This window comes from Chlamydotis macqueenii, chromosome 4, assembly GCF_036417535.1.
Source record: "Chlamydotis macqueenii isolate bChlMac1 chromosome 4, bChlMac1.mat, whole genome shotgun sequence".
Lineage (NCBI taxonomy): Eukaryota > Metazoa > Chordata > Aves > Otidiformes > Otididae > Chlamydotis > Chlamydotis macqueenii.
In genome coordinates this window covers 68,552,043-68,565,947 of record NC_141559.1, presented here as the reverse complement: position 1 = coordinate 68,565,947, position 13,905 = coordinate 68,552,043, and the positions used below count along the sequence as shown (strand labels likewise).

Genomic DNA, 13,905 nt, shown 5'->3' with positions numbered 1-13,905 from the left:
ATTATTTTTTGTACAGCTAACACACTTCTAAAATATTTTAACACAAATATTCTAATACATTCAGCTTTTACGTAGTGTCTTGGCAGGGATTTTTCTTGGATTTCTTTTCTTTACCATTATTAAAGATGTTATACATGAGCACTAAGAAAGAACCACATGGATAATACCGTTTTAGTAACCAAAATATACAGGGTGACATGGGCATATTGCTTTTCAGTGTCTTCATATCATCATAATAGCATGAACGTTCAACAGTGACAAACCTTAGCATTGATTTACAATTGATCTTTAGGTCACAGATATAAATTATCACGAGAGGACTCGAGACTTCTTGTTTCTGAGTCCCAACTACAGCTAGGCATATTTAAAAGGAGGAGGAAGACCAGCAGGAAAATAAGTGAAGGTTTCCGTAACAGTCACCCTGCACTGTTCAGTAATGTAACTTAATAAGTTAAGGAAAAAAAAAAGACAAGTCAGGGGTGGGGAAGGTAGCCGGGACATGACTGAAGAACAGCCAAGTGTTGAGAGAGCATTAATTTGTACGGCAGAGATGAGTTCAACTCTGTGTTGCCTCCAAGCCTGCCTCTTCTACCTCACAGAGGCACAGCCTCATCGCTGTGCCAGTGTCATCGCTACTGCCATGGATGCTGGAGTATTTCTTAAAAGATGCTGCATGTCCTCAGCAAATGGGAAGGAGAGCATCCCACCCTCCAGTGACCTAGCTGCTCCTCGCTGGCTGAGCTCAGATATCGCAACAGCCAGCCTTACAGTTGTTGGCCCCAGCTTGGTTACTGGATATGCAGTCACTATTAGTCACAATGATATGGTTAATGATTTCTTAATTTTAATCTGTATTTCTTCGATTCTACCCCGTACATAAACATTTCATTAGTTTTAGTTCTACAGTGAATCTGAAGAGTCTGTACTGCTAATTTCTGAGATATTTCCATATTAATTAAAGGGGCAAATTTCTTACAGAATCTGTGGAAAATAATTTTATTGAAACAGCAGGTGGTGGTGTAAAATTAGTGAGCATCCATCTTACACTCAAAAAGGAAATAAGGTCAGCTATAAGACAATACATTTTTACATATAAATGAGATAGGTCGCCTTGCTTTTAGTACAACACAGATGCTACAGCTCAGAAGGGGAACCTGCTCTTCTATCACTTTTCAGGGGTTTAATAGGTAAACTTTAATAAATCTTCTTGTAGCAATTTAAAGCCTTTACTTTAACAGCCTGCTGAGGTGCAAACGTATACTCCTTCTGTTTAACTTGCTGTGTGGTCCGTACACTCCCGCAGAGGGGCAGACCTAGCTACAGACACATGCTCGCTTCCTCCTGCTGCACCTGCGACAAGGGATACCTACAGGACTCAATGAACTCTATTTCAAAGCCTCCTTGCTCAAAAATTTCCAGAGTCTCCTTGGGTCTCTTACCTCATCTCCTAAATACAGTCAGACTACAGTACGCAACCCTTCAGAACAGATTATTCCAACACTGGAAGCATCACTCAGTTATTCTTAGCACAAGTCAGTTACACAAGTTTCTGGAGACCTCTCCAGTGATCACTGAGATCATTCCTTCAAAGTTCTGGGAGCCTCCTGCACCACAATATTCAGGTATGTAAATATACACTGAACATTCTTGCAATTAGTAGAGATGTCTCATGCATTCTTCAAAGCAGAACCCAGACTTACCCCCAGAGCTGTGAACAACACCTCCATGTTTGGTAAATAGTGGCAGCTGCATCTGTACTGCACATAGGAAGGAAGATGAGAAAATACTGCGTTACGACTATAGTGGCACACACTGCTGGACAAACTTCTGCACATAGCACACAGGAAAAAATCAGCAATAAAACCTTAGTATTCTCTATCCTCAGAATACTTTTGGTTTCTGTCCTAGCAATAAAACCAAATTAACCAGCCATATTATACGGACTGTTAAAAACGCTATCAGATACGTGAGTGCACCAGCAGCAACACAAGCTTTAAAACCCTACAAGCCATTTTGAGAATTAAACAGAGATTGACAGTATCTCTATTTTGTAGTGCCAACTTTTTGAACACTTCACATTTGTCATGGAACATATGATGGTGTTGGCAGCAGATCCCAGTTAGCACTGGTCCCCTTTGTGAAAGCCACTGCCTAAACAAAGAACTAGATATGGTCTCATCCTCAACAAACTTGAAGTGTATTTGCTCCACTGGTGAATTATTGCTGTCCTGGAGAGGAGGTGGGAAGCGCGGAGGATTCTGCGGCACACAGAAAATAAACTCTTCACAGTTTTGTAGGCTGTACACACAGAGCCATTCTATCACTTTTCAGCAACTCCAGCTTACATTATATCTACAGACTTACAATAAGATGAGATAGTCACAGTATTTAAACCTTCAAACAATCTATGCTGCAAATCTGCCAGCCTCCTGTTCCTCAGAATGTTTCATCTCGGCTAAAAATTATCAGTTCAGAGGGATAAGAGCACAGAGGTATACAGCTGACTGTAATGCATTCCACCAGACAGCCTTTATGAATTTTTTAGCTGAACTTTCTTCTGTCCTTGTTGTTCTTGCCAACCACATGCAGAACATTTTAGAGACAACAGCAATTCCCCAGAGGTTTACATGCACTATTCTATTCCCAACAATAGAAAAAAAAATCCTTTTTCTAAACTGAGTTTCATCTCATATTTTCCTTCATCCTAAATTACAACTAACATCCAGAACTTGCACTGCGTAGCTGAGAAACTAGCAGGAATTGCCACATTCAATTAGCACAGCAGAAGCAGTAAACTAGAAATAGGATTTCGTTCACTGTAATTCACTAGTTGGTTGCCATAAATACTCGTCTGTAAAACATGGAATTCTGAATACTCCACAGACATTATTTTGCTTTCATGAAGATGTTTGTTTACTTTGGCAGTGATTCTCTTGGGAGAAACTCTAATGACTTCCACTACCAAAAAAACCCCAAAACAAAAAAAGAAACAGAAATTGCCACTAGCAAGCAAGAAAATATTAGTCTAATGTGCTGGTTAAACTCCAGGGCAAAAAGAAGAAAAAAAACAGGGTAAATCACTGCTTTGCATTCTTGTGACCAGTATCCATATCCTTCAAGTCCAGTAGGCAGCATAGCTCTCGTGATGCAAGTCAGGCTTTGAATAAAGGAAGAAAGCTGCCCATCTCCTGTGAATTTTAAGATTTTAAAATTTTAAACTTTAAAAACAAACAAACAAAAATATAACGCGGGCACAGGAAGAACAGAATAAAGCAAACTATCTCAATCCTTGGTGTTAAATTTTCCCACTGCTTTTAATTTCATTCCAACACACAGTGACCTAACAAAGGCTTCTTTCCCAATTTTGTTATATACGGATGAATTTTTTTTTTTCCCTTGAATGAGAAAAATCACCAGGAAAAAAAGTAAGTTACTGTGACTCAACTGCTGAAAAAGACTTGCCTACCTCCCTCCTAAGGATATATGATTATTATTTTCAGAGTTAAAAAAAAAAAACAAGAAGAGAAAAACAGTAAATGAAACATTGATTTAAATCTTCAGACCTCTTTTTCCTGTGAAATGTCAAACCTCATCATCTGCTTTTCTATATGAATAACCTGCAGTCCCAGACTGTTTTCCATGGGAGGAAAGAGTCATTAACAAAAATCAACTTTAAGGTTAAGAGGAAGCAGCTCTAGCAAACGTACATGAATCGTACATTTTTGTTACCAGCTGGAACAATGTGCTGTTCCTGGAATGCATACGCAAGCCCATTTCAAAGCTTTAACTGAGGAACGAAGCAGACACATGTCACAGACCACAGAACAGCAGACTGTGTACTTCCCTAAACAGCCTGATCACAGGGAAGATCGAGACAGATCTCTTAGCAGAGCCCTTGCGACCAGCGCAGGACAGACAGAGCTACCTAAATACAGAGCGCTGAGAAAGAGCCCAGGAAGAGGAGAAGATGTGGAAAGGGAGAAGGAAAGGTAAAGCAGTAAAGAGAAAACAAGCAAGTAATATCAAAAACTCTGACCTTCTTGTAGCTGCAGAGCCTTGGAAGAGGGGTCAAATGGAGTAGTAAATCACTGTAAACGGTGAAATGCCTATAAATATTGTGGGCTGTGGAAAGAACAATTTCTTGCATTACAAGCAGCCGATGAGTCTCTATGCTAAGACACTGCACAAGAAAAAGGTTTTTTGCAGTCAGTACTATCTGTAGCTACATTTAAGTATAGCATGCAAAAAAAAAAAATCACCAGAAAACCTGCTTTTAGTATTGGAATGAAAGCAAAGATAATTTTCATGTGTACATTTTATGTGCAGCCCATATTCAAAATCACAGCCATGGTGATTTTCCAACTAGCTAATAGGAGGAAAATAGCAGAGTTCTTGTAGCAGTTATTATCTTTTTTATACGTTGGGCTCCTGATATTCTGGTGTTCATGTTAATTTACAAAATGAGGAAGCACTGAAGTAACTCTGCATGCACATAGAAGTCTACATACTATATCTAAATTTTTATCAGTTTCATGATTTATCATATGTTCCCCAAAACTCTACCACTTGTTTAGTAGTGCCTGATTAAGAAAGGATATGGATCCTACTCCCAAGAACGTACTTTTTTTAAAGAAGGTAAACCCACAGACGGCTCTGAAGTGGACAGCATCTCAGCCCAATCCCTTTCAGCTCTTGTAACTACTATAATTTTTTTTTTGTTCAAGCAGAAAACAGAACGGTGGGGCAAAATCCTTTCTCATATAGAAATATCCTGTCACTAACACTGGCCAATAGCCGATGTTATTCTCCTGGGTTTATAAAAAGAAAAGAACTTAAACTGCACATGCTGATTTCTGGAAGAGACTGTAACCTCTCGGGGGCAAAATTCAGAAGCCACTGCCTCGATGATCCCTTTCATGTCACCCAAATGGCAGCCAGAAGAGCTGCTGTAATCCTTACAGTTTATTTTATTTATCTTTATACAGTGTTATTTTATATAATTTATTGTGATTTGTCTTTATGTTTTCTATTCTATAGTATTGCTGGTTCGATTTGCCACACAAAATTTAGCACATAGTGGATGATGGAGAACACAAGACAGATAAGATGGTCATTGTCTTTCAGGCACTGACAAACCCAGGAGAACGGTAAGCCCCAGCTCTGCCACAGCTCTCCTAGGGGAAGCTGATGCCTGGCACATTTCTTGGAATGAATACACAGAAGCAGGCTGATTAATGGCCACAAGAACCATAACTCAGGTATATTTGGTTTTACCATACTGACAGCTTATTTTGCAACATCTGGGGTTTTTTCAGTTTACATATTATGCACGCTGATAATGCATACGGCTTGGCATTTGCGTCTCCTAACGTTTGTTGTCTAGTTTAAGCAACTGATCCCAGCTCAGTGATGCTCTAGCTTCCCCGAGTCATTCAGATGAGTGGCTCTGCCAGCCTGCTGTGTTCTTCAGGCCCAAGCACATGGTCACTTCCCAATGACAAATCTAGGAATCCCAGTATTTCCTAAGGTCTGGAAAGGCAAATCTAGGAAGTTCCTGAGTTGCAAATGGCTGAGGTTCTAACACACTTGTTTAGGCATCTATTTACAGATGCTGTTACCTTCCTACTAGCCCAATCCAAAAAAGCTCTCAAACATTCCCTGGAAAGGGGCAACTAAAATAAAAGAAAGCAGGAAGGAATAAAGTGATTGCAAGAGAGAAAAAACATTAAAGCAAGAAGGTGCAAAGGCCAAAAGGCCAAAACTCAAGAAACTGGGAAATTAAGAGAGAAAACAAACAGCACCAAGGACAAAACTCGGCACCTTTTGATGGCACTAAGGTGCCAGTTAGAAGACTTGATTTGGTGGAGGAGAAGCCAGAATTTGTGGCCCCAGCATACACCAAGGGGTCTGGTGGTCTTGTATCAGAGGCAGAAGAGACAGGATATACAGCCCAAAGGATTCTTGGTTTGACACAAGCTGTTCTTGTTTGTGTCAGAGGCAAGAAGCATATGCCACAAGACCAAGGAGCACCAAAGACCTCCTGCATTGCGCAGCAAGATACAGCCAGGAGCTTTCCTTATCATTAGCAGAGAGAAAGATCAGGTTTCTCTAAAGGTACCTACATTAAGTTGGGATAAATCATCCTTTGGTAGCACCTGTCTTGTGTTTGTAGAAGATTAGGCAGCTAATGCAGAGCACATGCTCACTTTTTACATGGTTAAAAATAGAGGAGGTTCACCCCATGAAAGTTGTTTTAATAAACATGCATGACTGGGGTAGGTAGGTAGCTACCATGGTAGAGGTAAGCTATCACGGAGGATGTGAGTGCTCTTGTCCTTTCACTCAGTTTAAAAGGACTACTCATAGATGGCGTGATAGTTATTTTGGAGGAAGAATCACCAGAATTAGGGCTTGATTTAAAGGTGAGGGACAGAGAAGCTGACCACTTACAAAAAAAAAAAAAAACCCAACTAAATGAGTTCTTACAAACTTTGTAGAAATAGGTAGCTGCTTACAGGAGAGACACAGTGCAGCATTGCTTCTACCCATGCTTGATGCCCAAGAACGCCCCTCACAGATGACAGCTTCTGCTCAGGCTTGCACAAAACCGAATGTCAGGCATATGACATGAACGCAAAGGGAAGCCAGATGCTACCAGTTCTGCAGCTCACAAAACTAGTGTTTACGAGGATTGTGCTATGAAGCAACTGACTGTTCAGAGAGGAACCATTACTCGGCCAGCCACATTTACTCAGCATGTGATCATCTGTAGAGCCTTGGTCTGCGCTCTACTTTTTACCACTTGTAAGACAGACGGCTGCAGAGTTCTCAAAACAGATGCCAACATAATGAATAACTCTGGAGCACTAAGCCATAATACAGCAAAGATAAATATGTATCAATCATTCTTCTACACTGCAAATGTATTTTTATCTTAACTCGGCAAGATGGCATTGATACCCAAATACACACTCCCACACAGGTTCACGGTCACATCAGAGATGACCAGATGCTGAACCATTTTTTTTTTTCCTTCTACATTTTATATGCACGTAACAAACACATACAGATTTAACAAATAAGAATTGTTGCACTGGGTCAGACCAAAGGTCCATTGGCCAAATGGAAAGCAGCCATCCAGTCTTTGACGGTGGCCACTAATGGGCACCTAGAGAAAAGTGCAATAGGTTAAGCATAAAATGACACTTCCCCAACGTAGCCTCGCATTCAATACCCATGTACTAATTCTCTCACTGCTGAACTACAGCTTTCCCAGAGAAGAAAGGCAGCTCGCTTATTTTAGTCTTTTCAGGGATATCTAAATCTCTAAGAGCATTACATCTATAGTTGCCAATCTATGTTTTGTTGCATGAAACAGTTGCCAAGAGCTGTGCTTCCACTAGATGGAAAGGGCAGAACTCCCACCTTCAACACTGTCTGCCCAAGAAAGGGCTCAAAGGGCCCCACTACACCTCAGTACGGGCTTGCTCCGGGCTCTTGTGGGCCTCTGAGGAGCCCAACAAAGGAGTGGCCATGGTTTGACTGCAGGAGATGTGCGGAAAGGGTGACCGACCCAGCCCCACCGGGGAGCTCTGACACCCTCCACGGGGCCAGCAGTGCTGGAGTCGGACAGAGTGACACCCCCGCCCTCTCCCCGCAAGGGGGGATGAGGAGGCCACAGCTGTGCCACCCGCTGACAGCCCCTCCAGCTCCACAAGGGCGTAGCAGCTGCGGGGACACTCCGACCGCCCCGCGCACCCACCCCGCCGCCAGGCCTGGGCGGGGCGGCCCCAGCGGGAACACTGCCGTGGCGAGGGGGCGGGGCTCCCGCGGCTGGGCCTCGACACCCTCCCGTCTCGTGCCGCCGCCCTCGCGCCCCACCCTCTCCCCGCCCGCCCGCGGCGCGCGGCCCTTGCGTCAATGCAAATAAGCGGCGCGCGAGGCGAGGAGGCGGGGCGCCCCTCCTCCCTCAACGAGCGCCTGAGGGGATGGCAGGCGGCGGAAGAAACCATCGTCCCAGCCCCCCCCCCCCCCGCCCTGTTTGCGGAGAGAAAAGGCGGTCCCAGCTGCTGCCGCAAAAGGGAATAAATTCATTTTATTTCAGGTATTTCCCACTTAAAGGTAGATGCGTCGTCGAAGCCCAGTGACTGCCCTCCTGATCCAAAAGGCCAGCAGATCTTCAGAGCGTTACTATCAGTCTGTCAATCTCCCCCCTTGCCGAAGTGGTAGCGCTCACCCAGTTCGTCGGCCCCGTGCGCGCGGGCGTTGGTCAGCGCGAGCACCCCGCCTCCCCGCGAGCAGCGCCAGGGCCGGGCAGAGGGGGCGGGTCGCCCGCTGTAATGCATTATTCATAAGGGGCGGGCCCGCCGGCTCATTACCAAGGTCGACCGGGCGAACGAAGGGGTGGGGGTCGTGACGTACCTATGACGAATGTTCCGGCATTCTTAAGGGCGGTGCAGCCGGCTCCGAGCCGGCAGTGGGGGCGGGGGAGGCGGCTGGGGGTCTAGTGGGGCCCTGGCGCGGGAAGCGAGGCTGCCTGCTGTCTGGGGGTGCAGGTGGCCGGCCTCCCTGCCGGCGGCGCCGAGCCGGGGAGCGCCCCGCTCTGCCCCTGCGTTTTACGGTGTAGCGGCCAGGGGGAGTCGGACGTAGGCATCAGCGGGGCTAGGGGGGAAGAAGCGACCTGTCCGGGGGCGCTCACGATGATCTAGCGGATTGCTGTGGGTGCGGCGGCGGGCGAGAAGGGCCGCCCCGCCGGGGGTCCCGGCAGATTATAAGAAAAAAAAAAAAAGCCCTGATAAAAATAGGTTTATTTATTACCAAAAGGTTCCGATATTTTAAAAGCCAGTATAGTGTCGATTATGGTGAGGAAGAGGGCTTTATTCTAGAAAGAGGCTATTTTGGGGCTTAGATCGTGGTGGGCGGGTGTTTGACCCCCCTCAGGTTATCAAGATCTTTGTCTCTTCGGGCTCCCGGGGCGAGTAGCGCTGAGCCGCGCCAGGGCAGCCCCCTCCGCTGCACGGGAATCGCAGTCCCGGGCTCTCGCAGCCGGTCGCCTCCCGCCCCGGCCCACCGGCGGGCGTAGGAGGCGCTGGCTCCGCCGGGCCCTTCCCTTCCCCGGCAGCCGCCTCTCGATCCTCCTCCTCCTGCCCCTTCTCACCCGCTGTAACCGGTTCCTCCGGCGGCGTGTCCGGTGGGTCGCCGCCACCCTCCCCGTTCCCCTCGGCGACCGCGCACCATCAAAACATGCAGGATGAGCTGCTCCTGGGGGTGACACAGCAGCCGCAGCCAGGCAGCGAGAGGCTGGGCAGCGGCCCCGCATCAGGACACCCCCCTCTCGGCCACCCCTCCTCTGACTTTAAACCCAGTCTCAGCCCCCACCAGGATTTAAACAAGCAGCAACCGCAGCAGCAACAGCCGCCGCCTCCTCAGCTGAGCCAGAAGAGGAAAGAGTTTAAGCAGCGGCAGCTCAACAGCCCAGCCCAGCTCGGCAGCAGCCACCCCCTGAATAACCACCACCCCCCAGACTATCATCACCACCCCCCTCAGCAGCAGCAGCAGCAGTTCAGCCATCCCACTGACAAGTACCAGCAGCAGGAGCACAGGCAACAACAACAGCAGCAGCAGCAGCTCCAGCTCCTCAGCGCTCGCCCCCCGGAGCCGCCGCGGACGGGGGACTACCCGCACCACCGGCCCCTCAGCCCCGCTGAGCACAAGGGCGGCGCGGACAGGGGGGGTTCGGAGCGGCTCGCCCCTTCCTGCCCAGGGGGATCGGTGTCCGCCGACCCCAATGTGGGGGTGGCCGCCGCCTCCTGCGTGAATCCGCCTCCGTCTCCTCCTCGGCTGCAGGCGAGAGCCAAGCTGCCCCCCATGGAGTCCCCCCCGAACAGCCACTTACTAGGCAGCCCCGGGAACCTCCTGCCCGGCGGGCTGGGCTCTGGCTTCAGCAGCCTGCAGAGCCCGGAGATCCCCAGCCCCCATCACCAGAGCGGGGGCGGCTCCTCCTCGGCGGCTTCCCCTCCTCCTCCGCCGCTGCCCGGCTTCGGCACCCCCTGGTCGGTGCAGACCTCGTCGCCGCCTCCGCAGCAGACGCAGCAGCCTCCGGTCTCCAGCGGCGGTGGCGGGCAGATCAGCGCGATGCCGCCCCCGAGCCCGGAATCCGAGACCAGCTTCTACCCGGGGATCCCGTCATCGATCAACCCCGCTTTCTTCCAGAGCTTCTCGCCGGTGTCTCCTCACAACCCCTGCGCCGGGCCCTTCAGCAGCCCCTTCTCGGCCGCCGCCCCCCCGCCGCCGCCGCAGATGAATTTACCTCAACAGCAGCAGCAGCAGCAACAGCAGAACCGGCGATCCCCTGTGAGCCCCCAGCTCCAGCACCAACACCAGGCAGCGGCCGCCGCCGCCGCCTTCCTGCAGCAGAGAAACTCCTACAACCACCACCAGGTACCGGGCGGCCGCGGGAGGGCCGAGCAGCCGCGGCGGGGCGGCAAGGAGCCCGGGCGAGCCGGCTCCGGAAGGGAGCCCGGGGCGGAAAGGGGGAGACCGGGGCGGGGAGGTGGACGGGAGGACGACGCAGGGACGTGATGGGGGGGGCTCCGCTCCCCTCGCTCCGCTGGTGGCAGGAACCGGGAGGTTTCTCTCTCCTCGCTGCCGGCGCCGGGCGAGGCTGCGCGGCGGTGACAGCCTGGCAAGACCGCGGAGGCAGGGCGGGGCTCGGCCGCGGTCGCCCTGCCGCGCTCGGCGGGCCGAGGGACCCGCGCCCCCTGCGCGGTGCGGGGCCAGGCGGGAAGGCAGCCGCAGGGGACGGCCGGGCGGCTGTTGGCAACGGCCCGCCCCGCGCCCGGCCGCTGCTCCCCGCCCGTTCCGGGTGGCAGGTGGCGGGGCTGTGACCGGCCCTCCTCGGTGCGCCGTTGGCTGCCCGGGGACATCGCTTCTTTTCGGGGATGAGAGGAGGGAGTTTCCCCTTATAAAAAAGGGTAAACGCTCCTTTTTCTGACAAGAAGGAGTTTCACCGTGAATGTATCACCCCTGCCCCCCCGCCCCACCGTGGTCTCCCCGGAACAATGAGCCTGACAGCTCCGGCCGGCGCCTCCTCCCCGGGAAGCCGCTTCCCCCGCCGCCCCCCGGGCCTGCTCAGTTGGCCGGGCACAGGTCACCGAAAGTAGATTCAGCTGGGAAAGCTGTCAACGTTGTCGCCTTCTGAGGGGTTTTGCCCGAAACTGCTTGAATTTGTATCGAAAGACAGGGCTGTGCTTCAGGTTACCATAGTACTGCTACCGGTTTTAATCAAGCAGCATGACGATCCCATGTTAAAATGGAAGTTTATATTTCTTCCTGGAACAAAATATTAATTGTAAGAAATCAGAGAAAAGCAGGTCCATGTTAATAGGACCTGCTAGTGCATTATAGCCACATCTTGCTCCGATCATCTGCTCGGTTAAGAAAGGCTGGCATTATATAGGCCTCATCTTAATTTTTCTTTCATTCTCTTACTAAATCCTGTCAGATTGAATCTGTAGAGCTGGATTTGTGAAGCATTTCTGTCGGAACTGGAATCTCACATTAAGTGTGCTTGTCCAAGAACTAATTTGGATGCATCGTGATTAGGAGCTAGTTGTCCTTAACATCTATAATAACCCTCTTAAAACAAATTCCAAAGCAATTTTCCAACAGTGAGGTGTACAGGAATTTTCTCTCAGTTACAAGTTGTAGGTAAACTTAAACAGTGCCGTGACAGCATAGCTAGCAATATTAGAGGCTTGTTAACATTTGTCATTATCTCTTAAGATTTGTTTCACAATAGAGTGCCCGCCTCTCCCAAAATTCCAACCAAAGTATTCAAGTTTTACAACATAATTATCTATAATTACATAGAATGGGATGTTTTCCTGATTACTTGACCAAAAATGGGTTTATTGGGTTTTGTTGTTTGTTTTTGAGGGATGTTACAATTTTATTTTTCTATCTTCAGAAAGTTCTGTTTTATCTAATATGTAGTGTATTGACATGCATTAAATTTTTAAGTTATTAAAATGACAAGCTGAGGGCTCCTTGCAGCTAAGCTTTGAGATAAGTTCTGTGTTTTGACTTCACAGAAGAACTGAATTCAGACTACCACACACACACACTATTTCTATGTTTGACAAAAAACCTTTCCAAGAACAGTCAGATTTAAGAACACTAAAGATAAATACTGCTCTTGACTGTCAGTCAGGCTCAGTGGATCCACCTCTTGGTAGTATGACAACCACTATAGGTCACTTCTTAGCACAAGTTGTGGCTTAGGAGTAAAAACTTCTCATCCTGTAAAGTCTTCCTTCCAAAGACTGCTTACATTTTCATATTGAGGAATATAGTGGTCTTGTTAGATACAGAAATACTTTGTACTGTGCCTGAACAGGGGAAAAAAAATCATAAACCTGCCCCCCAGGTTCCACCCTGCAGAATTCAACAGATAGTCCCGTTCTTTACTCTAGAAATACTTGAGCAATGGCTTCAGAATAATGCATTTTAATGTGGAAATATTAAGATAGCTCCTTCAAACAGATTCTCTGTACAGTAATCAGTGCTCTTTATGCTCTTATATGGTAATACTGAGACAGTGATACTCGAAATACTGGGGGAAAAATGAATCTGCCATCCAAATTTTATTTTTTAAATTTCTACTCAATGTAGTGAAATACTACTACTTGCTGAGTAGAAATAATAATTATTATTATAAGAATAATAATTATTATTAACAGTAATTTTTAAAAAATTACCTCTTTGAAATTCTTGTGTTATTTTTGCAGAGATCTCACTATATAATACCAAATAATGTATGATTAAATGGTCTCAAGGTTTTTGTAACACAGTTTTAGACCCTGGAATTGTTCTACTGCATAGCTTTAAAGAATGGTAGTGGTTACTAAAAATGATAATCTAAATTGCTGGCACAAGTCTTGCAGTTTTTTGGGGGGATGTATGGGGGAATGGGAATTACAGTTCTTTTATGATGCTATGTTAAGCTTTCTTCCTTGCCTCAGTAATGAATTTATATGTTATCAGGAAAGAGTGGTTTATAAAAATCCCTGCGCTTTAATTACTTAGTGATTGATTGGTTTTGTTTTGTTTTTTAAAGTAGAAAACCATTTCAAGTATTTCAAAATAATATAAAGTAATCTTTCTTTTTAGCCTCTTCTGAAGCAGTCACCCTGGAGCAATCAGAGTAGCGGCTGGAGCACAGGAAATGTATCCTGGGGAGGAATGCATGGCAGAGACCATCGTAGAACTGGAAACATGGGAATTCCGGGAACTATGAACCAGATCTCTCCTTTGAAGAAGCCCTTTTCTGGTAATGTCATCGCTCCTCCTAAATTTACTCGCTCCACACCATCACTGACACCAAAATCGTGGATTGAAGATAATGTTTTCCGAACTGACAACAACAGTAATACTCTTCTTCCTTTGCAGGTAAGGATGGTATGTAACTGGTTCATAGTCTTGCATAGCATTTTGGCAGCGTTCATTTTAAAGGAGAATTAAACAGTGATTACAGCCCCGATACTTGGCTTGAAAATTGTGTATTTCTGTATTATTTTTAGTCCTAAATTGCAACTAATTCCAACGTTTTCAATGTATTCAGCAATATATGATTCTTACAGTTAGTTAGGAATATTTACTGCAAGAAAGATAGAAACCGTAGCCACTGATGCAGCACTAGAGCAAAATACCATTAATCCAGCAAGTATTTTCTGCCCATAGTAATGCTTGTGTTCTAATAAATCCCTTTAAAACTCAGGGGTTTTTTGTTCGCTCGTCCTTTTACATAGGCTTTCTTTTGTAGATGGCTCTAAGTCTTTGTCATATTCATCTTTTACTGGTATTCTAGGCTGGCATTCATGTTAGTGAGATTTTTTTTTTTTCCCT

At 47.1% G+C, this 13,905-nt stretch overlaps 1 protein-coding gene and 1 long non-coding RNA gene across 2 annotated transcripts in view; one reads left to right on the top strand and one right to left on the bottom strand.

Moving 5' to 3' along the window:
- Window positions 1-8,077: 8,077 nt before the first annotated feature.
- LOC147601012 (uncharacterized) lies at window positions 8,078-8,639 on the bottom strand. The gene is made up of 2 exons (XR_015258394.1): window positions 8,422-8,639; window positions 8,078-8,334 (listed from the first exon to the last, which is right to left on the bottom strand). It is a non-coding gene; the product is annotated as an uncharacterized LOC147601012 (long non-coding RNA).
- A 451-nt stretch (window positions 8,640-9,090) lies between these two features.
- CPEB2 (cytoplasmic polyadenylation element binding protein 2) overlaps window positions 9,091-13,905 on the top strand; it is a 51,976-nt gene continuing 47,161 nt past the window's right edge. The window contains exons 1-2 of the mRNA XM_086747234.1: window positions 9,091-10,440; window positions 13,171-13,449. Coding sequence (XP_086603360.1) covers window positions 9,244-10,440; window positions 13,171-13,449 — 1,476 coding nt within the window. The 5' untranslated portion in view covers window positions 9,091-9,243. The remainder of the gene's footprint in view (window positions 10,441-13,170; window positions 13,450-13,905) is intronic.